The sequence below is a fragment of the Balaenoptera musculus genome, chromosome 1, assembly GCF_009873245.2.
Source record: "Balaenoptera musculus isolate JJ_BM4_2016_0621 chromosome 1, mBalMus1.pri.v3, whole genome shotgun sequence".
Taxonomy (NCBI): domain Eukaryota; kingdom Metazoa; phylum Chordata; class Mammalia; order Artiodactyla; family Balaenopteridae; genus Balaenoptera; species Balaenoptera musculus.
This window is the reverse complement of record NC_045785.1, coordinates 112,059,266-112,077,834: the sequence shown is the minus strand read 5'-3', so window position 1 is coordinate 112,077,834 and position 18,569 is coordinate 112,059,266. Positions and strand designations below refer to the sequence as shown.

General features: G+C 41.3%; 1 protein-coding gene across 24 annotated transcripts in view; it reads right to left on the bottom strand.

The window, feature by feature from the left end:
• UBAP2L (ubiquitin associated protein 2 like) overlaps positions 1-18,569 on the bottom strand; it is a 44,270-nt gene that overhangs the window by 16,289 nt on the left and 9,412 nt on the right. For 13 of the 24 annotated variants that reach the window (XM_036857880.1, XM_036857869.1, XM_036857902.1 and 10 more), the window contains exons 5-15: positions 17,309-17,477; positions 16,811-16,906; positions 16,343-16,388; positions 15,713-15,825; positions 13,842-13,901; positions 11,603-11,655; positions 9,514-9,599; positions 6,760-6,931; positions 1,950-2,148; positions 1,072-1,349; positions 742-914 (exon numbers count right to left, since the gene is read on the bottom strand). In XM_036857880.1, the coding sequence (XP_036713775.1) occupies positions 742-914; positions 1,072-1,349; positions 1,950-2,148; positions 6,760-6,931; positions 9,514-9,599; positions 11,603-11,655; positions 13,842-13,901; positions 15,713-15,825; positions 16,343-16,388; positions 16,811-16,906; positions 17,309-17,477 (1,445 nt within the window). The remainder of the gene's footprint in view (positions 1-741; positions 915-1,071; positions 1,350-1,949; positions 2,149-6,759; positions 6,932-9,513; positions 9,600-11,602; positions 11,656-13,841; positions 13,902-15,712; positions 15,826-16,342; positions 16,389-16,810; positions 16,907-17,308; positions 17,478-18,569) is intronic. The other 11 variants (XM_036858060.1, XM_036857995.1, XM_036858007.1 and 8 more) reach the window with 1 other exon arrangement.

The window sequence follows — 18,569 nt, the reverse complement described above, 5'->3', positions numbered from 1 at the left end:
AGAAAGGATATACTAACTCTTGGTCCCTTTGATACCATCATAACATGAACCCTAAACGTGGGAAAAATCACCTTTTGCTCATGTTCATTTTAAGGAATTCTGAGTTCCTGGCCCTCTCAAAAACCCTATGAAGTAAAATTCTCTTGAAAGGAACTTTTAAAATATTCATATGCATTAACAGCAATTATGATTCAAAGGAGCTAGGCTGGGGCAAGACATCTCTATTTTTAAATTCTAAGGATTGAAAAAAATACCCTAGTACTCTGGAATTCCTCCAGGATTTTCTACTGCTTAAGATGGCCTTCCCTGATAGCTATCAGAGGAGGCAGGGAAGGTTCTACTGGAAAGGTTTCTTTTAATTGTGTAATATATTAATGTTACCTCCTTCCTAGGAGTTCAAAGCTACATCCTTCGTAGGCTTAAGTCCACACCAAGGGGCTAAAAGTGTCAAAAGCAATTTTAGCTGTGGTAGATGCCAAGGTACTCTGTTAAAGGTGGGGAACACGTCTCTAAGAACTGTGCTTGGATATTCTAGAAGTGCCCAAGGGATACATTTCTGTTTAGAGTTAGGAAAAACCTAGTAACAATATCTTAAAGTGCTCAACAAAATGCTACAATTGGATACTTTTCCCTCACTCAATCAGAGGCTTGGCCTGTCCAGAGTTCTGGGGATCAGCAAGAGATTTAGAAAAACTGGTGAAGGTCTGATAAAAGAAGTCTCATGACGGCTGTTTCCTCTACCTGGCCGTGCTGGTATAGAGGCTACTTGGAGCCTGGCTTGAAGAGGCGCTCGTGGTGGGGGTGGACTCATAATCAGAAAGGACAGGCTCTGACCCGAACTGCAACGCCCCAAACTGCAGGTTTAGCCCTGAGATATCTGCCGAGCCAGGCATCTCCACAGCCAGAGCAGGAATCTGTAGAGAAGAAAAAGTAATGGTTTACTATAAGCTTACTGTAAGACTAATAAAAAACTTCTGCTTCAAACCTCCAAATTACACCCTTACCATCTCAATTCTCAAATCCCACACCCCTTTGCCCTAAAATAATATCTATCTAAAAGTTCAAATATACCTTAGAAGTCAAGGAGGCTTTTTTCTTCTGCTGTTTCAGTTTTTGCTGAGCCGGCTGAGGGCTGGACGATTGGTTGTCTGAAGACCCAGGAGACATTTGTGGAGCCGAGGTGGATTTGCTTGGCAGAGGAGAAGACGGAGGTGGAGGTGCAGCAGTGGAGGTAGCCACTGCGGGTGGCTTCTCCTGAAGGAACACCTCCATCATGGTTGAAGATGGGGTGAAAGCCTGGCGCTTTGTAAAGGGGCTGTGCACTGTTGAATCACTTGGGTTCTTCAAATCTGCACGAGGAAATCCAATAAGCATGAGGCCAGAGGTGCTCGTGAACCTCAAGAAAATGCTATTATCCTGCTCTAGAGCCATGAATTAGGGTCCCAGGAATCAGAAAGTCATATAAACAGGTCCTCTTTTAAGATTTAATCTCATTTCTATAGATGGCAATCATAGGATTTTATTTGTTAAGTAGAACCGAATCAAATCAAAACTATTACCCTGCCTATGTAAGAAAGGAATCCAGGAATTGTCCATGTTTAAAGTGTAAGGTCCTAAAATGGAAAAGCCCAAAGGCAGTATGATGTTTTCAAATACTGAAGATAAACCTAGGGAAAACCCAAAACATCCTCAGGTCAACAGAAGACTGCAAATGTGTACAGGGCTAAATTTGATGAAAGAGATATACAGCCTCAACTTACGTATTTATTTATTATTCCCCAGCTTTCTCAACTGAGCCTATCTCACCAGGGGAAATCACTGTGGGAAAAGAGCCAGTTGGCTGCCCTTCTCCTCACTTCAGAACACATTCTCCACCCCTACTCCTGCCAGCCTCTTGGCAGTAATGCTCCAATGCTTAAAGAATTCAAATCACTTTCCATATTTCTCACCATACTGCACCAGCGATGGGGATTGTGTGGTGGAGCCCATGTCCCAAGAGGAGGCGGTGGTGGTTCCAGATTGAGAATGCTGAGCTGCCAACTGAGCCAGGGCCTGAGCAGTCTTGAATTGCTCCAAGAACTGGGAGCCTGTGGTGCTGCTGCCTTTAGCTTCACCGACATCACCAAATCCTTTCCCTAACATGCTCACCTGTAGATCAACACAGAGATTAGAGAAATCCACAGCCAAGCAACCTTGTTCAGCTACTCAAAAAACAAACAAACAAAAGCAAAACACTTATCCTGGTTAAGAGCCAGCATAGGTAAGACAAGTAAAGAATGTCCAGGGGGCTTCCCCGGTGGCGCAGTGGTTGAGAATCTGCCTGCCAATGCAGGGGATACGGGTTCGAGCCCTGGTCTCGGAAGATCCCACATGCCGCGGAGCAACTAGGCCCATGAGCCACAACTACTGAGCCTGCGCGTCTGGAGCCTGTGCTCCGCAATAAGAGAGGCCGCGATAGTGAGAGGCCCGCGCACCGCGATGAAGAGTGGCCCCCACTTGCCACAACTAGAGAAAGCCCTCGCACAGAAACGAAGACCCAACACAGCCAAAAATAAATATAAATAAATAAATATTTTTTTTAAAAAAAAGAATGTCCAGGGCTTCCCTGGTGGCGCAGTGGTTAAGAATCTGCCAGCCAATGCAGGGGACACAGGTTCAAGCCCTGGTCGAGGAAGATCCCAGATGCTGCGGAGCAACTAAGTCTGTGTGCACAACTACTGAGCCTGCGTTCTAGAGCCCACAAGCCACAACTACTGAGCCCGCGTGCCACAACTACTGAAGCTCACGCGCCTAGAGCCTGTGCTCTGCAACAAGAGAAGCCACCACAATGAGAAGCCCGCGCACCGCAACAAAGAGTAGCCCCCGCTCGCCAAACCTACAGAAAGCCCGCGTGCAGCAATGAAGACCCAACACAGCCAGAAATAAAAATAAATTAAATAAAATTTTAAAAAAAGAATGTCACCAAATAGAATAGTCCATTACAGCATAAGCTCTGGACTCAGACTGTCTAGATTCAAATCCTGGTTAAATAATTGTGGAAAAATTACTTGTAATTGGTCTGTACCTCATTTTCCTCATCTGAAAATAGGAATAAAAGTAGTACGTCATAAAGGTGCAGGAAGATTAAACAAATACTATATAAAGCATTTAATATGTGCATGGCACATAACAAGCAGTCAAAAAAATAAGAGCCATTAAAATTTATACCATTACTGGGGCTTCCCTGGTGGCACAGTGGTTGGGAGTCCGCCTGCCAATGCAGGGGACACGGGTTCGAGCCCTGGTCCGGGGGGATCCCACATGCCGCGGAGCAACTGAGCCCGTGAGCCACAACTGCTGAGCCTGCGCTCCAGAGCCCGCGAGCCACAACTACTGAGCCCACCTGCCACAACTACTGAAGCTCGCGTGCCTGGAGCCCGTGCTCCGCAGCAAGAGAAGCCACTGCAATAAGAAGCCCACACACTGCAACGAGGAGTAGCCCCCGCTCACCGCAACTAGAGAAAGACCGCATGCAGCAGCGAAGACCCAATGCAGCCAAAAATAAATTTAAAAAAATTTATACCATTACCATCACTTTCCCCTCCCTCCTTCTCAGGGACTCCTTTAATGAGGGGTTTTCTCCCCTTTGAATTTTTAAATCAACTAATACTTGATTATTAAGCTAACATGAAGGTGATATAAAATTTCACTTCAGCCATTAAAATCTTTGCCCCTTCCACTGAACAGCTCAAAAGGAACAAAAACAGCTAACTGAGCTTCATCTCAATGTTTCTAATAACTAGCATAGAGACAAAGAAGCAAAGTTAAGGGGCTATCTCAACTTCTGCACTAAAAGATCAAGTAATGAGTCAATATGATTTTCTTGTTTTCTGTGTATATCCAAGTTCTACAGGGTAATCATGATGACAAAACAAAGTTTACTCTTAATGTTTCTGGGGGATTCTCTCTATTCCCTACTACCAAGTAAAACTACCAGCCTAGACCAGAAGATTAACCATGTGGCCTTGACTATTCTAAAGAACCTCCAAGGAGATTTAGTCTAGTCTCTCTTAGGTTCTTACTTAAGCACATCATGATCTTCATCATTAAGCGGTGCTTATACAAAACCAATCTGTCCAACCCAAGGTAAGACTTTTTTCCCCCACTTCAGTCTGTATCCCAAGACTATACAAACAAGAACAGAAACACTGGAAATCTAGTTGAAAGTACAGGATTGCGGCAGAGAGATGATCCCGCACAGCAATGATTACCAAATATTCTGCAAGCGTGAAACACTGAAGGTATAGAAAACTACCTAACATTCATATATTATGATAATGGGGAAAGGCTCCTATATTACTTACATGTATTAAATTTCAAGGGAAATTAATCCTCTAACCTCTGTCCTCAATGGAAAAGAGCTACATTAAATAGCATACTGATTAACACAGGTAATGAGAAAAAAGAATAGTACTTACGTTTAGTTTCACATATCACACGATACACATTAAACAGAATGTTAAAGTGGAAGTATACTGAAAACTTATTTTTGATATGAGAATTTGGATTTAGGTGTAAATCTTCAACTCCAGACATTAAAGGCAATTAAAAGCAACACAGAGCACTTAACCCATTTTCCAGTCATGTATCTCAGGTGTTGATAGTTATTTTCTGATCTTCATTATATCTTCCTACGACATTTGTCCCATTTTGTTTCTTCCTTCTTTTTCTTTTTAGTCCCAACACTCCTCTCCCTTCTCTGCCACCTTTTCTCTCCTGTGACCACTCATACATGGCAGAATATCAACCACCAAATTACTATTAACACAAAAAACTATTTTAAGACAACAGTTAAAAGCTAACAGAGTGGGACTTCCCTGGTGGCACAGTGGTTTAGAATCCGCATACCAATGCAGGGGACACGGGTTCGATCCCTGGTCCAGGAAGATCCCACGTGCCGCAGAGCAACTAAGCCCATGAGCTACGACTACTGAGCCCTTGTGCCACAACTACTGAAGCCCAAGCGCCTAGAGCCTGTGCTACGCAACAAGAGAAACCACTCCAATGAGAAGCATGAGCACCACAACGAAGAGTATCCCCTGCTCGCCGCAACTAGAGAAAGCTCGCGCGCAGCAACGAAGACCCAACAGAGCCAAAAATAATAAATTTATTTTTTAAAAAACCTAACAGCTCTGGATTAGAGGCTGACTTAGCAGTTTTACAGCTGAAGTAACTACTATAACCTTACTACTAGAAAAATAAAAGTATATGCACACATGTAGTTTCTTACCTCTTACAACTATAGTAACCCTCCACCAAAAAATAAACAGGAAAGTAAAAGCAAAGAGGAGAGAAAAAGCAGTACTTTTAGGATTTACTGACCATCTTTGTTTAGTTATTTAGCCTTTGCTATAATTGATGACTCTGAATTTTAAAAAATATTCTGAATCAACAAGTCATTTGCCATAAGTGCTCTAGGTTGTTAATAACCAATACCATTACTTCCACATTTGTGGAGACTTTACCCATTATCTTATTTATCTTCCTGAAGCCCTGGAAGATAGGCACAGCAAGCACTCTTATCCCCACTTAGAGAGAAAGGGAGAAATAGCTAGTAAGTGGGCAGATTCAGGAAGACCCCAAGTTTTTAGAAGCCTAGCTCAGAAATGTCTGGTTTAAATGAATACATATGACAATTCTGCTCTCTCAAGAAACAGGGAACTGCTGGACTTCCCTGGTGGTCCAGGGGTTAAGACTCCGTGCTCCCAATGCAGGGGGCATGGGTTCAATCCTTGTTCGGGGTACTGGGATCCCACATGCCGCACAGTGCAGCCAAAAAACAAAAAACAAACAAACAAAAAACAGGGAACTGCTACAACCTTCCATCAAAGTTTAGTTAGTATTACTAATACTAATTAGTATTAAAATTGGTTGTCACTGATTTTCACTCTTCAAGAATAATAGTGGGGGCTTCCCTGGTGGCGCAGTGGTTAAGAGTCTGCCTGCCAATGCAGGGGACACGGGTTCGAGCCCTGGTCTGGGAAGATCCCACATGCCGCGGAGCAACAAAGCCCGTGAGCCACAACTACTGAGCCTGCGCGTCTGGAGCCTGTGCTCCGCAACAAGAGAGGCCGCGACAGTGAGAGGCCTGCGCACCGCGATGAAGAGTGGCCCCCGCTCGCCGCAACTAGAGAAAGCCCTCGCACAGAAACGAAGACCCAACACAGCCAAAAATAAATATATAAATAAATAAAATTTAAAAAAAGATATTTCAGAATTTAAAAAAAAAAAAAAAGAATAAGTGAACAATGTTCGCACAATAAGTATTCAGTAAATGATATTAACTCATTTTTTTTAAAAGTCTACACATTTAAAAAATACAATTTATTTATTTATTTATTTATTTATTTTGGCTACGCTGGGTCTTAGTTGCGGCATGTGGGCTTCTTAGTTGTGGCATGCATGTGGGATCTAGTTCTCTGACCAGGGATCGAACTCGGGCCCCGTACATTGGGAGCGTGGAGTCTAACCCACTGGACCACAAGGGAAGTCTCCTAACTCATTTTTATAAGATGACTCAGTCTGTCCAAAGCTAAGTCCTCTCCTAGAGCTATCCCCTACTACCCAACTCGACATCTCTACACCCAAGTCAGCTTAGGAAGACAAAAGAAGACGCTTTATCTTGCCCCAAACCTCTGGGTATCACTGAAAGGAATTACTGTATGTATGTGCTGGGGTTGCAGAAAAGTTTGGTTAGGATACACCATGTTTCCTACTTACCATACTGTGATGAGAAAACGTGTTCCCTGAAGCAGGCTGTGATATGGCACTCTGCTTCGAGTTACTGAACACCAGAGGCTGGGCAAGAGAAGGAGCCTGAGATGGATCCAGATTAGATGAATCATTCTCCATTGAAGATGGTGTCTTCCCCAACAGAACAGCAAGGTCAATTCTGGTGGAGAGATGGGAGCTTGATGAAGAATGAACATTCCAGCATTCCCCAACACCCAACTCAGATTATGGTTAGATCAAAATGAAGTCACTCCCCAGAAACACAAAGCCCTGAAATGCTTAATTCATCAAAATAACAGATGCGTAAGAGCCACAACAGTATCTACCTATGCTCCAATGAGGCTGCCAACCTTAATAATGTTAAATATTTTAATTTTAGTGAAATTAACTTAGTGAAATATCAAACGTTAACTTTAATACAGCAGCTCGATAATTGGGCCAAAATTTACAAATTTTTACCCATGATTTTAATACTGAATACCTGTCATTACCAATATCTAATATATAAAACCACATACTAGAATGCTGGCTGGCATCCTCAAGCAGCTTTGGAACAAGAAGGGTTTGGGGAATTTTTCCCCAAATTTTTAAAAAATTTCAAGTTACTTGTGGTATAATGAAAATATATACTAGGGGCTTTGCAAATTTCCTGAGTAGTAGGAGTGTCTTTTGTTTTTCATAATTGGTCTCTTTCAACCAGTTTATGCTAATAAAGTTACTCAGGGTGGGACCCCTCACAGAGTTTCAAGAAGGTGGCTGGTCACCAGAAACACCAAGAAAGTGATTAGAGTTGGAACTTTCAGCCCCATCACACTCCACCCACTTCTAGGGAAGGAAGAGGAGCTAGAGATTGAATTCAATCACCAATGACTTTATCAATCATGCCTATGTAATGAAACTCTGATTAAAAACTCTTGAACAATGAGGTTCAGTGAGCTTCTGGGATGGTGAACACATCGATGTGCCAGGAGGGCAGCACACGCAGAGAGGGCTTAGAATCTCTGTGCTCCACCAACCCCCATACCATGCCCTATGCATCTCTTCCACCTGGCTCTTCCTGAGTACTGGTTATAATAAACCAGGGACAGCAAGTAAAACTCTTTCCTGAGTTATGTGAGTCATTCTAGCAAATTATTAAACCTGAGAAGGGGGCTGTGAGAACTCCCAAATTTGTAGTCGGCTGGGCAGAAATGTGCAGGTGGCCCATTTGCAGCTGACCTCTGAAGTAAATAAAGGCAGTCTTGTGGTACTGAGCGGTCAACTTGGGTCTGTGCTAACTCTGGAGAGTTAGTGTCAGAACACCCAGCTGGTGTCAGAGAATTGCAGAATTGGTGTGGAAAAAAAAAATCACAGATACTTGGTATCATAGGGGAAAAAAAAAAAAAGTATGGAGGTTCCTTAAAAAACTAAAAATATAACTACCATATGACCCAGCAATCCCACTACTGGGCATATACCCTCAGAAAACCATAATTCAAAAAGAGACATGTACCACAATGTTCACTGCAGCACTATTTACAATAGCCAGGATATGGAAGCAACCTAAATGTCCATCAACAGATGAATGGACAAAGAAGATGTGGCACATATATACAATGGAATATTACTCAACCATAAAAAGAAACGAAATTAAATTATTTGTAGTGAGGTGGATGGAGCTAGAGTCTGTCATACAGAGTGCAGTAAGTCAGAAAGAGAAAAATAAATACCGTATGCTAACGCATATTTATGGAATCTAAAAAAAATGGTACTGATGAACCTAGTGGCAGGGCAGGAATAAAGACGGAGACATAGAGAATGGACTTGAGGACACGGCGGAGGGGAAGGGAGAAGCTGGGGCGAAGTGAGAGTAGCATCAACATATATACACTACCAAATGTAAAATAGCTAGCTAGTGGGAAGCAGCAGCATAGCACAGGGAGATCAGCTCGGTGCTTTGCAATGACCTGGAGGGGCGGGATAGGAAGGCTCAAGAGGGAGGGGATATGGGGATATATGTATGCATATGGCTGATTCACTTTGTTGTACAACAAAAACTAACAGCATTGTGAAGCAATTATACTCCAGCAAAGATGTATGAAAACAAAAAACAAATTACCTCTGGTAATGACATCCTGAACATCCTATTCCTATCGCACTTCTCTTTAGGACATTCTGAATCAACAGCTATCATACCCAGGTCTAGAAATAATCCAAGAGTCTTTCAGGGGATAAAAATATTCCCTGACAAGTGTCATCTCCCTCTACTGACCCCAATACCTATGTTCAAGTTCTAAAAATTTCATAAGCCAGATCCTAGGGAAAAAAATTATCACCATACTCAGTGGGCTAAGCAGGCAAAGATCGTAACTATTAAGCAAGAGATGAAACTGTTGAACAGTTCTGCAAATTCAGAAATATATGAAAACTTTCCACTTTCAGCTTCTCTTTACCTGACTTAACTACAAGTTCTAAGTTCTAAGCTTTAATCAATACCTGTGATGCTGACAAGGCTGACCTATGTATTAAAGGGCTATTTGGGGGAGAGTTAGCTTTAAAATTGTAATATATGGATTTCCATTCAGTAGATTACTAATATCAACTCTTACAAATCTACCAATCAACTTAATAGGACCCTAATGTGATTTGGTTATCATCATTACCGACACCATGGGAGTCTGAAGAGGCCCAGTGCCACTCTTCTTTACAACTAACTTAGCAGATACCCTTGGGAAAAGATACTGAATTATACCACACACTTGCCTCTGACCAGCAGTGATTGTCACATTCTCCGCAGGCAGAGGCACTGACGACACATTAGAGGCAGTGAAGATCTTGGTCTCAGAAAGCTGGAAAACAGAGGAATTAGTCACTCCTAGTGTTAGGTAGGTTTCAGTCAGAAACCTGGCATAGGTAAGGGGAATTCAACATCAAGAAAAAGGGGAAAACCCTTAGAAGAGAGAACTATCTACTCTAAGGAATCCTGAATGGACTGACCTTCAAGCCCCTTCTATCTATGCACAATGGTTTTATCAAAAGAGAGGGTAGAATCAAGAAACCCAATAAAATCTAGTGGAGTCACATAATATGTGCACTGAACTTACAGGAAGGTGAATATGCTAGACAGAAAAACAGAGAAAGCCCCTTTATATTTTCCCGCTACAGCTCCCAACTCCTACCTCAATCCAAACCATACTTTATCTTCCACTACTCCTCTCAAAGAAAGGAAGATCACAGCCAAGATGAAGACAGAAATAAGTTAATTCTTGGCTTTTGAGCAGTAAGGGCCCAAGTGCTGATGAGTTGATATATGGAGGAATAATTTTAACATGTATTTTTGGGGACTTCCCTGGTGGCGCAGTGGATAAGACTCCGTGCTCCCAATGCAGGGGGCCTGGGTTCGATCACTGGTCAGGGAACTAGATCCCACACGCATGCCACAACTAAGAGTTCGCATGCCACAACTAAGGAGCCCACGTGCTCCAACTAAGGAGCCGGCGAGCCCCAACTAAAGGAAACCTGGAACCGTGACTAAGGAGCCCGCCTGCCACAACTAAGACCTGGTGCAACCAAATATATATATATATATATATATATATTTTTTTTTTTTTTTTAAGGCATTTTTTGCCTTAAAACTGACTTTGCTACACCTAGTCTCTCCACTATAAAACACTAAAATTAGGTAAGCAATTGTAGAGAATAAATCTTCCTACTATTCAAAAGTTGATTTTTTTTTGGGGGGGGGGGGCATGCTGCCTGGCCTTCTGGTATCTTAGTTCCCCAACCAGGAATTGAACCCCCGGCCCTCAGCAGTGAAAGCGTGGAGTCCTTAACCACTGGACTGCCAGGGAATTCCCCAAAAGTTGATTTTTTAAAAGAACTTTTTGATTAAAATCTCCCCTCTAAAAACAGGGAATCCACTCCCCCAAATACATCATTCTCTGGAAGGTGGTTAAGCAGACAAGCCAAATCTTAGAAAGTATTCACAAAGCAGTCTAGCTCTGCTACAATAGAAAAGAATCACCCTCTGATGCTGATACATCCAGAATTTTAAAACTCAGGCCTGAAAACCAAAACAGTTTGACACATCATTTCCTCTTATCATATTCTGTCTTGACTGAATCAATACAAGTACAAGAAAGTTCATCCATGATCACGGGAAACTGTAATTCACAGCAAAAGCTTGACTGTGACCAGGGATCAGCAAAATTCTTTTACTCAGGTACTACTCCAGTGAATTCATATAGCTTGTTTATGTGCCATCCATCTATGAGGTTTCCTAGTTTAGTCAATCTGGAAGATAGCCAAACCTACATGTTCATCTCAATTACAATCACCACGTTGGGTACTTAGTACAAGAACAAAAGGGGTCCCAGAGTCAACCAGACTGTAAACTTAAGAACTTGGTACTGTAACTCTCATCTGTACCCATCTCTAAGCCAATTACAGGACCATATACCAATGCCTGAATGTGAACCAAATAACTGATTTGCTCCAAGGAGAGTCATGTGCCACCAGAAGCTGTTACTCAATGCACTACCTGCCTAACTCCATTGCTAGTGCCCTACCCAACCACCATCTCTTCCTGGGATAAATCCGACAATCAGATATTGGACTTACACAAGTGCACTTGCCCTTTCCATAGTCTGGTTCCACAGAGTCCTGTTCATGCCCAGTCTCCTTCATATAACATATGTGAAATGTTCTGGCTCAGAACACTATTTTGGATGTAAAAGTTTTGGGTCAGAATCTTAAGGGTGAATTTTGAGGGGTAGAAACATACCCATTTTCTATCCCTAAACACCACTTAGGGATAGAAGGTACTAATGAGGAATGACCTGGGAATACCTACATCTTCATTCCAATCTTCAGTTCCCCACTCCTCTGTTGCAGTCCTCCATGCACCTGGGAATAAAGGAAAAACAATGAAGTAATTTTAAGTGCCAGTACCAAGCATAGGCAGAAAATACGGATGTATTAAACTTTTGGCAGCCAGAAGTGTAACCAGAATTTAGTAATCAGAAGGGATTCTTGGGCTTCAGAGGAAGGAAAGGACTTTTTAGAAAGGGATACCTCAGAACAACCAGGGTTTTAATAAGATTATGATTTCACAGCTATTTTCAGTTCTTGTTACACAGTTGTAATAGGAAAGAGAGTGAGACAGTAAGAAAGAGAGAGAAAATGCAAGAGAGAGCAAGACTCCAATGGACCCAATGCTCCAAGCAATCTCTTAAGGGCCTTCAGTCCTCTGACTTAGTAGTCCGTTCAGTGAAATGGCAGCAGACAATTTAAACTGAAACATGCAAGCTATACTTATTTGGTATAAGACAATACTACAGGCAGTCTGAAGAAAGATGGCAGCAGGGGCAGAGGAACACAAATGGCTGCCACATTATAGTCAAAGGGCAGTGAAGAAGGAAAGGCTTGAAATCCAAACTGAGAGCACTGACACCTACCTGCTATGGGAACTGAATTTAAAAATGCATACTCAGGGCTTCCCTGGTGGCGCAGTGGTTAAGAATCCGCCTGCCAATGCAGGGGACGCGGGTTCAATCCCTGATCCGGGAAGATCCCACATGCCGTGGAGCAACTACACCTGTGCGCCACAACTACTGAGCCTGTGCCCTAGAGCCCGTGTGCCACAACTACTGAGCCTGTGTGCCACAACTACTGAAGCCCGTGTGCCTAAAGCCCATGCTCCACAAGAGAAGCCACCGCAATGAGAAGCCTGTGCGCCACAACGAAGAGTGGCCCCGCTCTCTGCAACCAGAGAAAAGCCCACGCGCAGCAACGAAGACCCAACGCAGCCAAAAATAAAAATTAAATTTAAAAATGCATATTCAGCAGAAGTCAAGTTTATAGATCGTATTGATTTAACTATAAGAAACCCCAATGGATCTGTTCTTTTCAGAAGACACGAGATGAGACTGAAAAATCAAATATGTGTAATAGTTACCGTACTGGTCCTAACTATACAAAACACAAAATCTGACCTGCTGAGGTCATGGCACAGTCTGTAAATAATCAAACCACCTTCCACATTCCCCTTGTTTTGCTTCACGTATACGCATATCCTCAGAAAAGGAACCTGTCATTTTTTAAGGAACATAGGTGAGTTTCTATGAGACCTAAAACTCTTCCCTTCAACCAAAGAACCACACTAAGAAATAGGAACCTCTGTGTAGCAAGGACCAGAAAACACCTTATTTTCTTCTTCAGAATAACAGTATATATTTAATAATTCTTAAAACATTCTCTCCAAATGAAGAAAACTTCTTACAAGAATGAAAGAATGAAGGCGTGGCATTCAGATTTCACTGTCACTGAAGAGAAATATTCTAACACCTACAAAACCGTCTGAAATTCTCCTAAACATTTAATAATGAAAAATCCTATTTCCTAGAGAAAAATATGTTCAGTGCAATGCCCTTCCCAGGAAAATGTTAAAACTGTGCCAGGGAAATTCCAAACCACTTAATAATGACAATGTTCTCCAAATCAAACTAAAGTCCAATCTCAGTTTAGATAAGTTACAAACCACATTCTCTCCTTCTCTAGTGATGGCATTTTTCCTCCCCATTGACAACCATCCCACCCTGGCTAATTGGAATCCAAAATCTGGGTTAACACATACACACAATCCTAGAATTGGAAGTGATCTAAGAAGTTATTTACTACTGAGAGGCTATCTCTCAATGCAAGAATTTTTTTTCCCCTGCACTCTGGCGACTGCATCTGGAATGGAAAGGAAGACTGTAGACAGCTACTTGACACCTTCCTATATAGGACATATGGTCTTGGCTAAGGAGAAGGACTACACTGAGGAAGCGTTAAGGCGCAGAAACAGTGCAAATGCTCTGAACAAAAGATTAGGGCTTCCATTCCATCAGCAAAAAGCACAGACAATGTAAATGTTAAATATTCATTAAATAAACTAATTTTTTTAAGGAGGAAAAACAGGCACAGAATATGAGAGAAAAAAGCAGAAAAATAAAAAGCAGGAAGACAGAAAAATGACATATCCACAGATATTTCAGTTCATAAAAATCTATTAAATATCCGGGGCAGTTAGGCGCCTGGATGTATCATACCAGGAGCAGTCTCAAATTTTCGGGGATAATTTGACCCCTCAACCCCAATGAAATCAAGTCCTGAAACAAAAAAGAAAAGAAAAGAAAAAACAACCAGTGAAATTTTGCTTGTGAATGAGAATGTTTGCCCCCAACACACAATTCCCACTGTACCTGTGGATATTTTAAGGGTAGATTTGAGTCTCTTTTTAAATTAAAAAGGGAATTTGTAATTTGCTATCATGAAAACACAAAAAGAGATCATGCGTGAAGGTAAGTTCAAATCATGAAACTTGAAGGGAATGCATGAAACTATACTCAACACTTTCACAGTAACAAGATGACAGCAGCAATTCACATAATTTTTCATTCAGCCACAAATCAAAGATTTCTGATTCTAGCCTCCCAAATCTGCTGTTCTCTACTCGGTATAAATAAACACACACCTCTTCCTTCCCTCTCTCTTTTCCCAACCAGATCCTTGTTGAAAATAGCTAAGGTTTTCAATCTAGGACTGGGACTCCATGCCTGATTTTCTATCCACAACTAAAAACAAATCCCTCGACTTCTATTATCTTTTCTGCCAATGATAAAAAGCCAAGTACCCAAGAACGAACTAGAGCTCAGAAACATATCTGTTATTCAGACTGTTACCAATGCTCTACAAAGCCATCAAGAGATGAATGAAGAGCAGTTCTAATGCCTCCAAAATATAATAAGTTAAAACAGAAGAGGATATTTCACAGCCAAATGGTTAAGGGACTTCAAAAAGATATCTAGCTTGCCAATAACTCAACTTTAGTCTCCACCAATGAGAAATCTGTATTAAAAATGAGTTTATAAGATAGCTTGATGAACAAAAAGCAAATAACATTCAGGACCTGAGTTACAGCATATTGTGGGCAGTAGATGAGAAATGATTTGTGCCAAAGACCTTCCTAAAGACGCAGGATTAAGGTAACTGATCTTTGAAAGGGGGCAACGCAAAGGTAAATGGATAAGGAGTCAAAGAGCCTACTTCATGCTCTACTATTAACCCTTCTCCTACTTTGTAAGAGGAAAAAAGTCTCAGGCTTTCCATGTGCTGGCTCAGCCAGAAAGAGGTAGCTGATCTCATAAGGAAGTACTCTGGAACCAAGAGGCTGCTCTTATTTAAAGTAGTAAAAGTTATCTCTTACTCCCAAACACATCTTGGTGTATCCCACAAGCCTAACATATCCTCAAACATATATACGCTACCCAAATATGCATCAAAGTCAGCTAATAAAAAAAGCGAATCCCATAATACTCTACCACACCCAGAAGACTATCCAACAAAGAGAGGCAGAATGTCTCCAGATTTCCTTCTTGCCCAGATACTGAGATTTCCCAAAAATTAAGGGAAAAAGATACTCCTATCTCTGTATGCAGAAACAAATAAATTGACAGTGGGCTTTGATCCTGGGCCCTATTCATCTTTACAAGTAGTGGCTTGATTAATTAATTCTGGATATCTTTTCAAAAGGCAAAGCTAAGTAGCCAAACAGAAACACTAGGAAATACAATTGGAGCTAATGGTATAATGGAAAGAGCATGAGCGTTTAGAGTCAAAAAATTCTGAGTTCAAATACTAGCAAATTTCATAACCACTCTTGCAGTCTAAGTCTTGTCATTTGGAAAGTGACGATAAATAATGTCTATTTCATAAAATAGTGATGAAGATCAGGTGAAATAGCATGTATAATGTGCCCATGGGCACACAGTAAATGAAGAGAGTACACTGTAATTCAGTTGTCACCCCTTTCTCTCTCTGACTCAGCAGCCAAAAACTACTCCACTTTTTTGTTAGTATAACCTCAAAAAATTTATTTCCTTAGATTCTCAGAGACAAGAAACTAATAAAAGTCACTCACTCGTCCCATCATCTGGTTCAAAGTGGCCAGTGTTGTTCCATGTATTGCCGCTATTATTGCCATAGTTATCATCAGTATTGGCCGGCTCTGCATAATCAGCTGGGTTAAAGGTTCTGGGAGGAAAAAAAAAAAAAAAGCTTAAAAGAGCCTCTGAGCTCTAAGCAGCACCAGTGAAAATTAACTCAAAAGGAGGGCAATCAGAATCTTGACTGTCTCTTTCCTAGTACAGATCAACCATGGCCCCATTCTATAAGCCTATAAGCTGCCTACTTTTCCTCACTTACCAGCTTACCTAAAATTTCATGGTATAAGCTTAATATATATCCACTATCCCTTTTGGGTTAGGACACCAATAAAATCCACATGAAGATTTTGGGAAAATAGCAGGTATGTGTATTCAAATGAAGCTATGAGATAAAATAATCCAGGTAGTAAATGCTTATCTCCCAAAAATAAGCCCTATGCCTATACACACCTGATGAAATAGTCCAGTAATCTTTCTGATCACATTTTGGTTATAGCTGCCTATTATCCTCAGGATACCAGGATATTAACCATGCTAAGACATTATGGTAATGCTTAAGGAAAAATAAAAATTAAAGACTTTAACACTGGATCAATGAAACTTACCCCATTCCTTGAGCAGAAAACCTTCCTCCCCGCCTACCAGAGCCACCTAAAGAATGAGAAAAAGAGGGAGAAAGAAATATTTTAGAAGTTGATATAAAATCACCTTACCAACTGAGGCAGCTTTGGAAAGTAAGTGGTTGACATCATCAGATATTCCTTCTCTCACTCTGTAGCACATCAGTTAATATGACACAGCAGGACAATTATTATTGACAAGGTTGTTCCTTTGCTGATCAAACTGCTGGATCCTCAAGCAAATACAATAATAGCAACAATAAAGAGCAGAGGAAATGACATCTACCTTCCTTCCCACTGCCCACTCAGTAATCTCTAGAATTTGCATGACATCTCAACAATTAAGGTATCCAGAGTCCATGTGAATTTGTCTGGTTTTAAATAAAGCAGACCCCTACTAAACTAATAAGAGTAGCTTGCCCCCAATATCCATCCCACCAACAAACTGATCACCTCTGCCTCGGCCACGACCTCTTCTGCCTCTTTCTGTGCCTCTTCCAGAAGGCCCTCCACTCTTGGTGCCATCTAATCCATTTTCCTGACCTCGAACTGAAATTTAAAAACAAAACAAAACAAAACAAAACAAAACACCACAGATGGCCAGAGCAAAGTGAATAGAAAGTATGTACATAAATGGTATGTATACATGGTGGTGGGGAGACAAAAACAAAGAAGAGAAAATGAGCTGGAAGGATGGAACATGATGGTTACTAAGGGAATGGTTACTAGTCAAACAATTTTACAAACGGCTACAAGGTAACTTCATGCTAAACTGGTGGCTGTTGCTAGAAAAGGCTACATGCAAGAAATGCCAAGGTCTCAGAACAGATAATTTTAAGAAAAAATCAAAAGGATATAATGGTTACTAGATCCAGCCTCGCAGGGCCCTGACATCCCTCAAGTCTAGATATTACTAACCCACAACCGTTTTTGTTAAAGCCCCATGCATACACTCTCGTCCGCGGCTGGCACCTCTCCCCCGTCTTGGTGGCCCACCACGTCGCCGACTATAGTCTCTGTCTCGGTCTCGATTTTCTTTGCCTTCCTCGTTGGATTCCGTTTGGCCACCGTCCTTCTGTCCTGAGACTCCTTTCTTCTTCCCAACCATCTCCCAGGAATGCTAAAGAAGAGCAGAGCATTCATGTCTAATCAATATAGGTTGCTACCAGGAAACCAGAGATAAAAGCTGGGACAACTGTTAACCATTCTCCTCTCAGCATCCACACCTAAGATAACTTCTATTAGTTTATTTCTGTTTAAGTGGAGAGTATAGACAGAACCTCAAAACAAATTCTACACCTATCACTGCAAAATTGAAGCCCTTTTTGTAGAAGAGGGGCTTATAAGCAAATGGATTGCAGGGATCACATCCAAAAGGGTTACCGAGATCTCTATCCAGTTCAGTCACTCGGCGTGGTAGTCAAAGGACCTAGTTACTTACTGGTCCTTTCTTTCAAGTGTGCTTCCTGGGCTGAAAAAACTAATTCCCTTTGGATTCAGTGACTCCCAGTTTTTTATAGCCTTATCCATGTCAAATAAAGCAGAAAAGAAAACTGAAAGTTTGTAAAAGTTAACTCTGAATTCAGAATGAATGAATAGCATTTGACTCTTGAGTATATTCTCTAATTCAGCAACCTAGAATTTAGGAGGAAAACAACTATTACCTACAGCCCAACCCAGCCCCTTCACACAACACCAATTTCCTTTATTTAAAAGAAGACCAAATAGCAGTCAGGAAAGCACAGCCTTGGCCTTGAGACATGCTGACTATAGGAAGCCTTCCATTCCTGGTTTTATTCACTGTGTTCTCCTCTATACATCCTGAATTGCTACAATACGATTCAACCTTCCTCAAAGCAGTTCATTCCAGATTGCAGGAGGGAATATTTACAGTAAGGAAAATGAGCTAAACAGTCTTGCAAAAACTCATTCCTTAGGAAAATGAGTTTTATAAATTTGAAGTTGTTTTTTTTTTTTTGGCCTCTCCGTGAGGCTTGTGGGATCTTAGTCCCCTTACCAGGGACTGAACCCAGGTTCTCAGTAGTGAAAGCGCAGGGTCCTAACCACCAGCGAATTCCCTATAAAGTTTTAAACACACAAATACATTGATTTACAAATTTTTGCAGAAAATATGTACAAATAAAAGTTCCAGTTCAAACACCAAGACTATCAGATCTTTACTATCCTAGATACCATCTAACCCAAACTACAA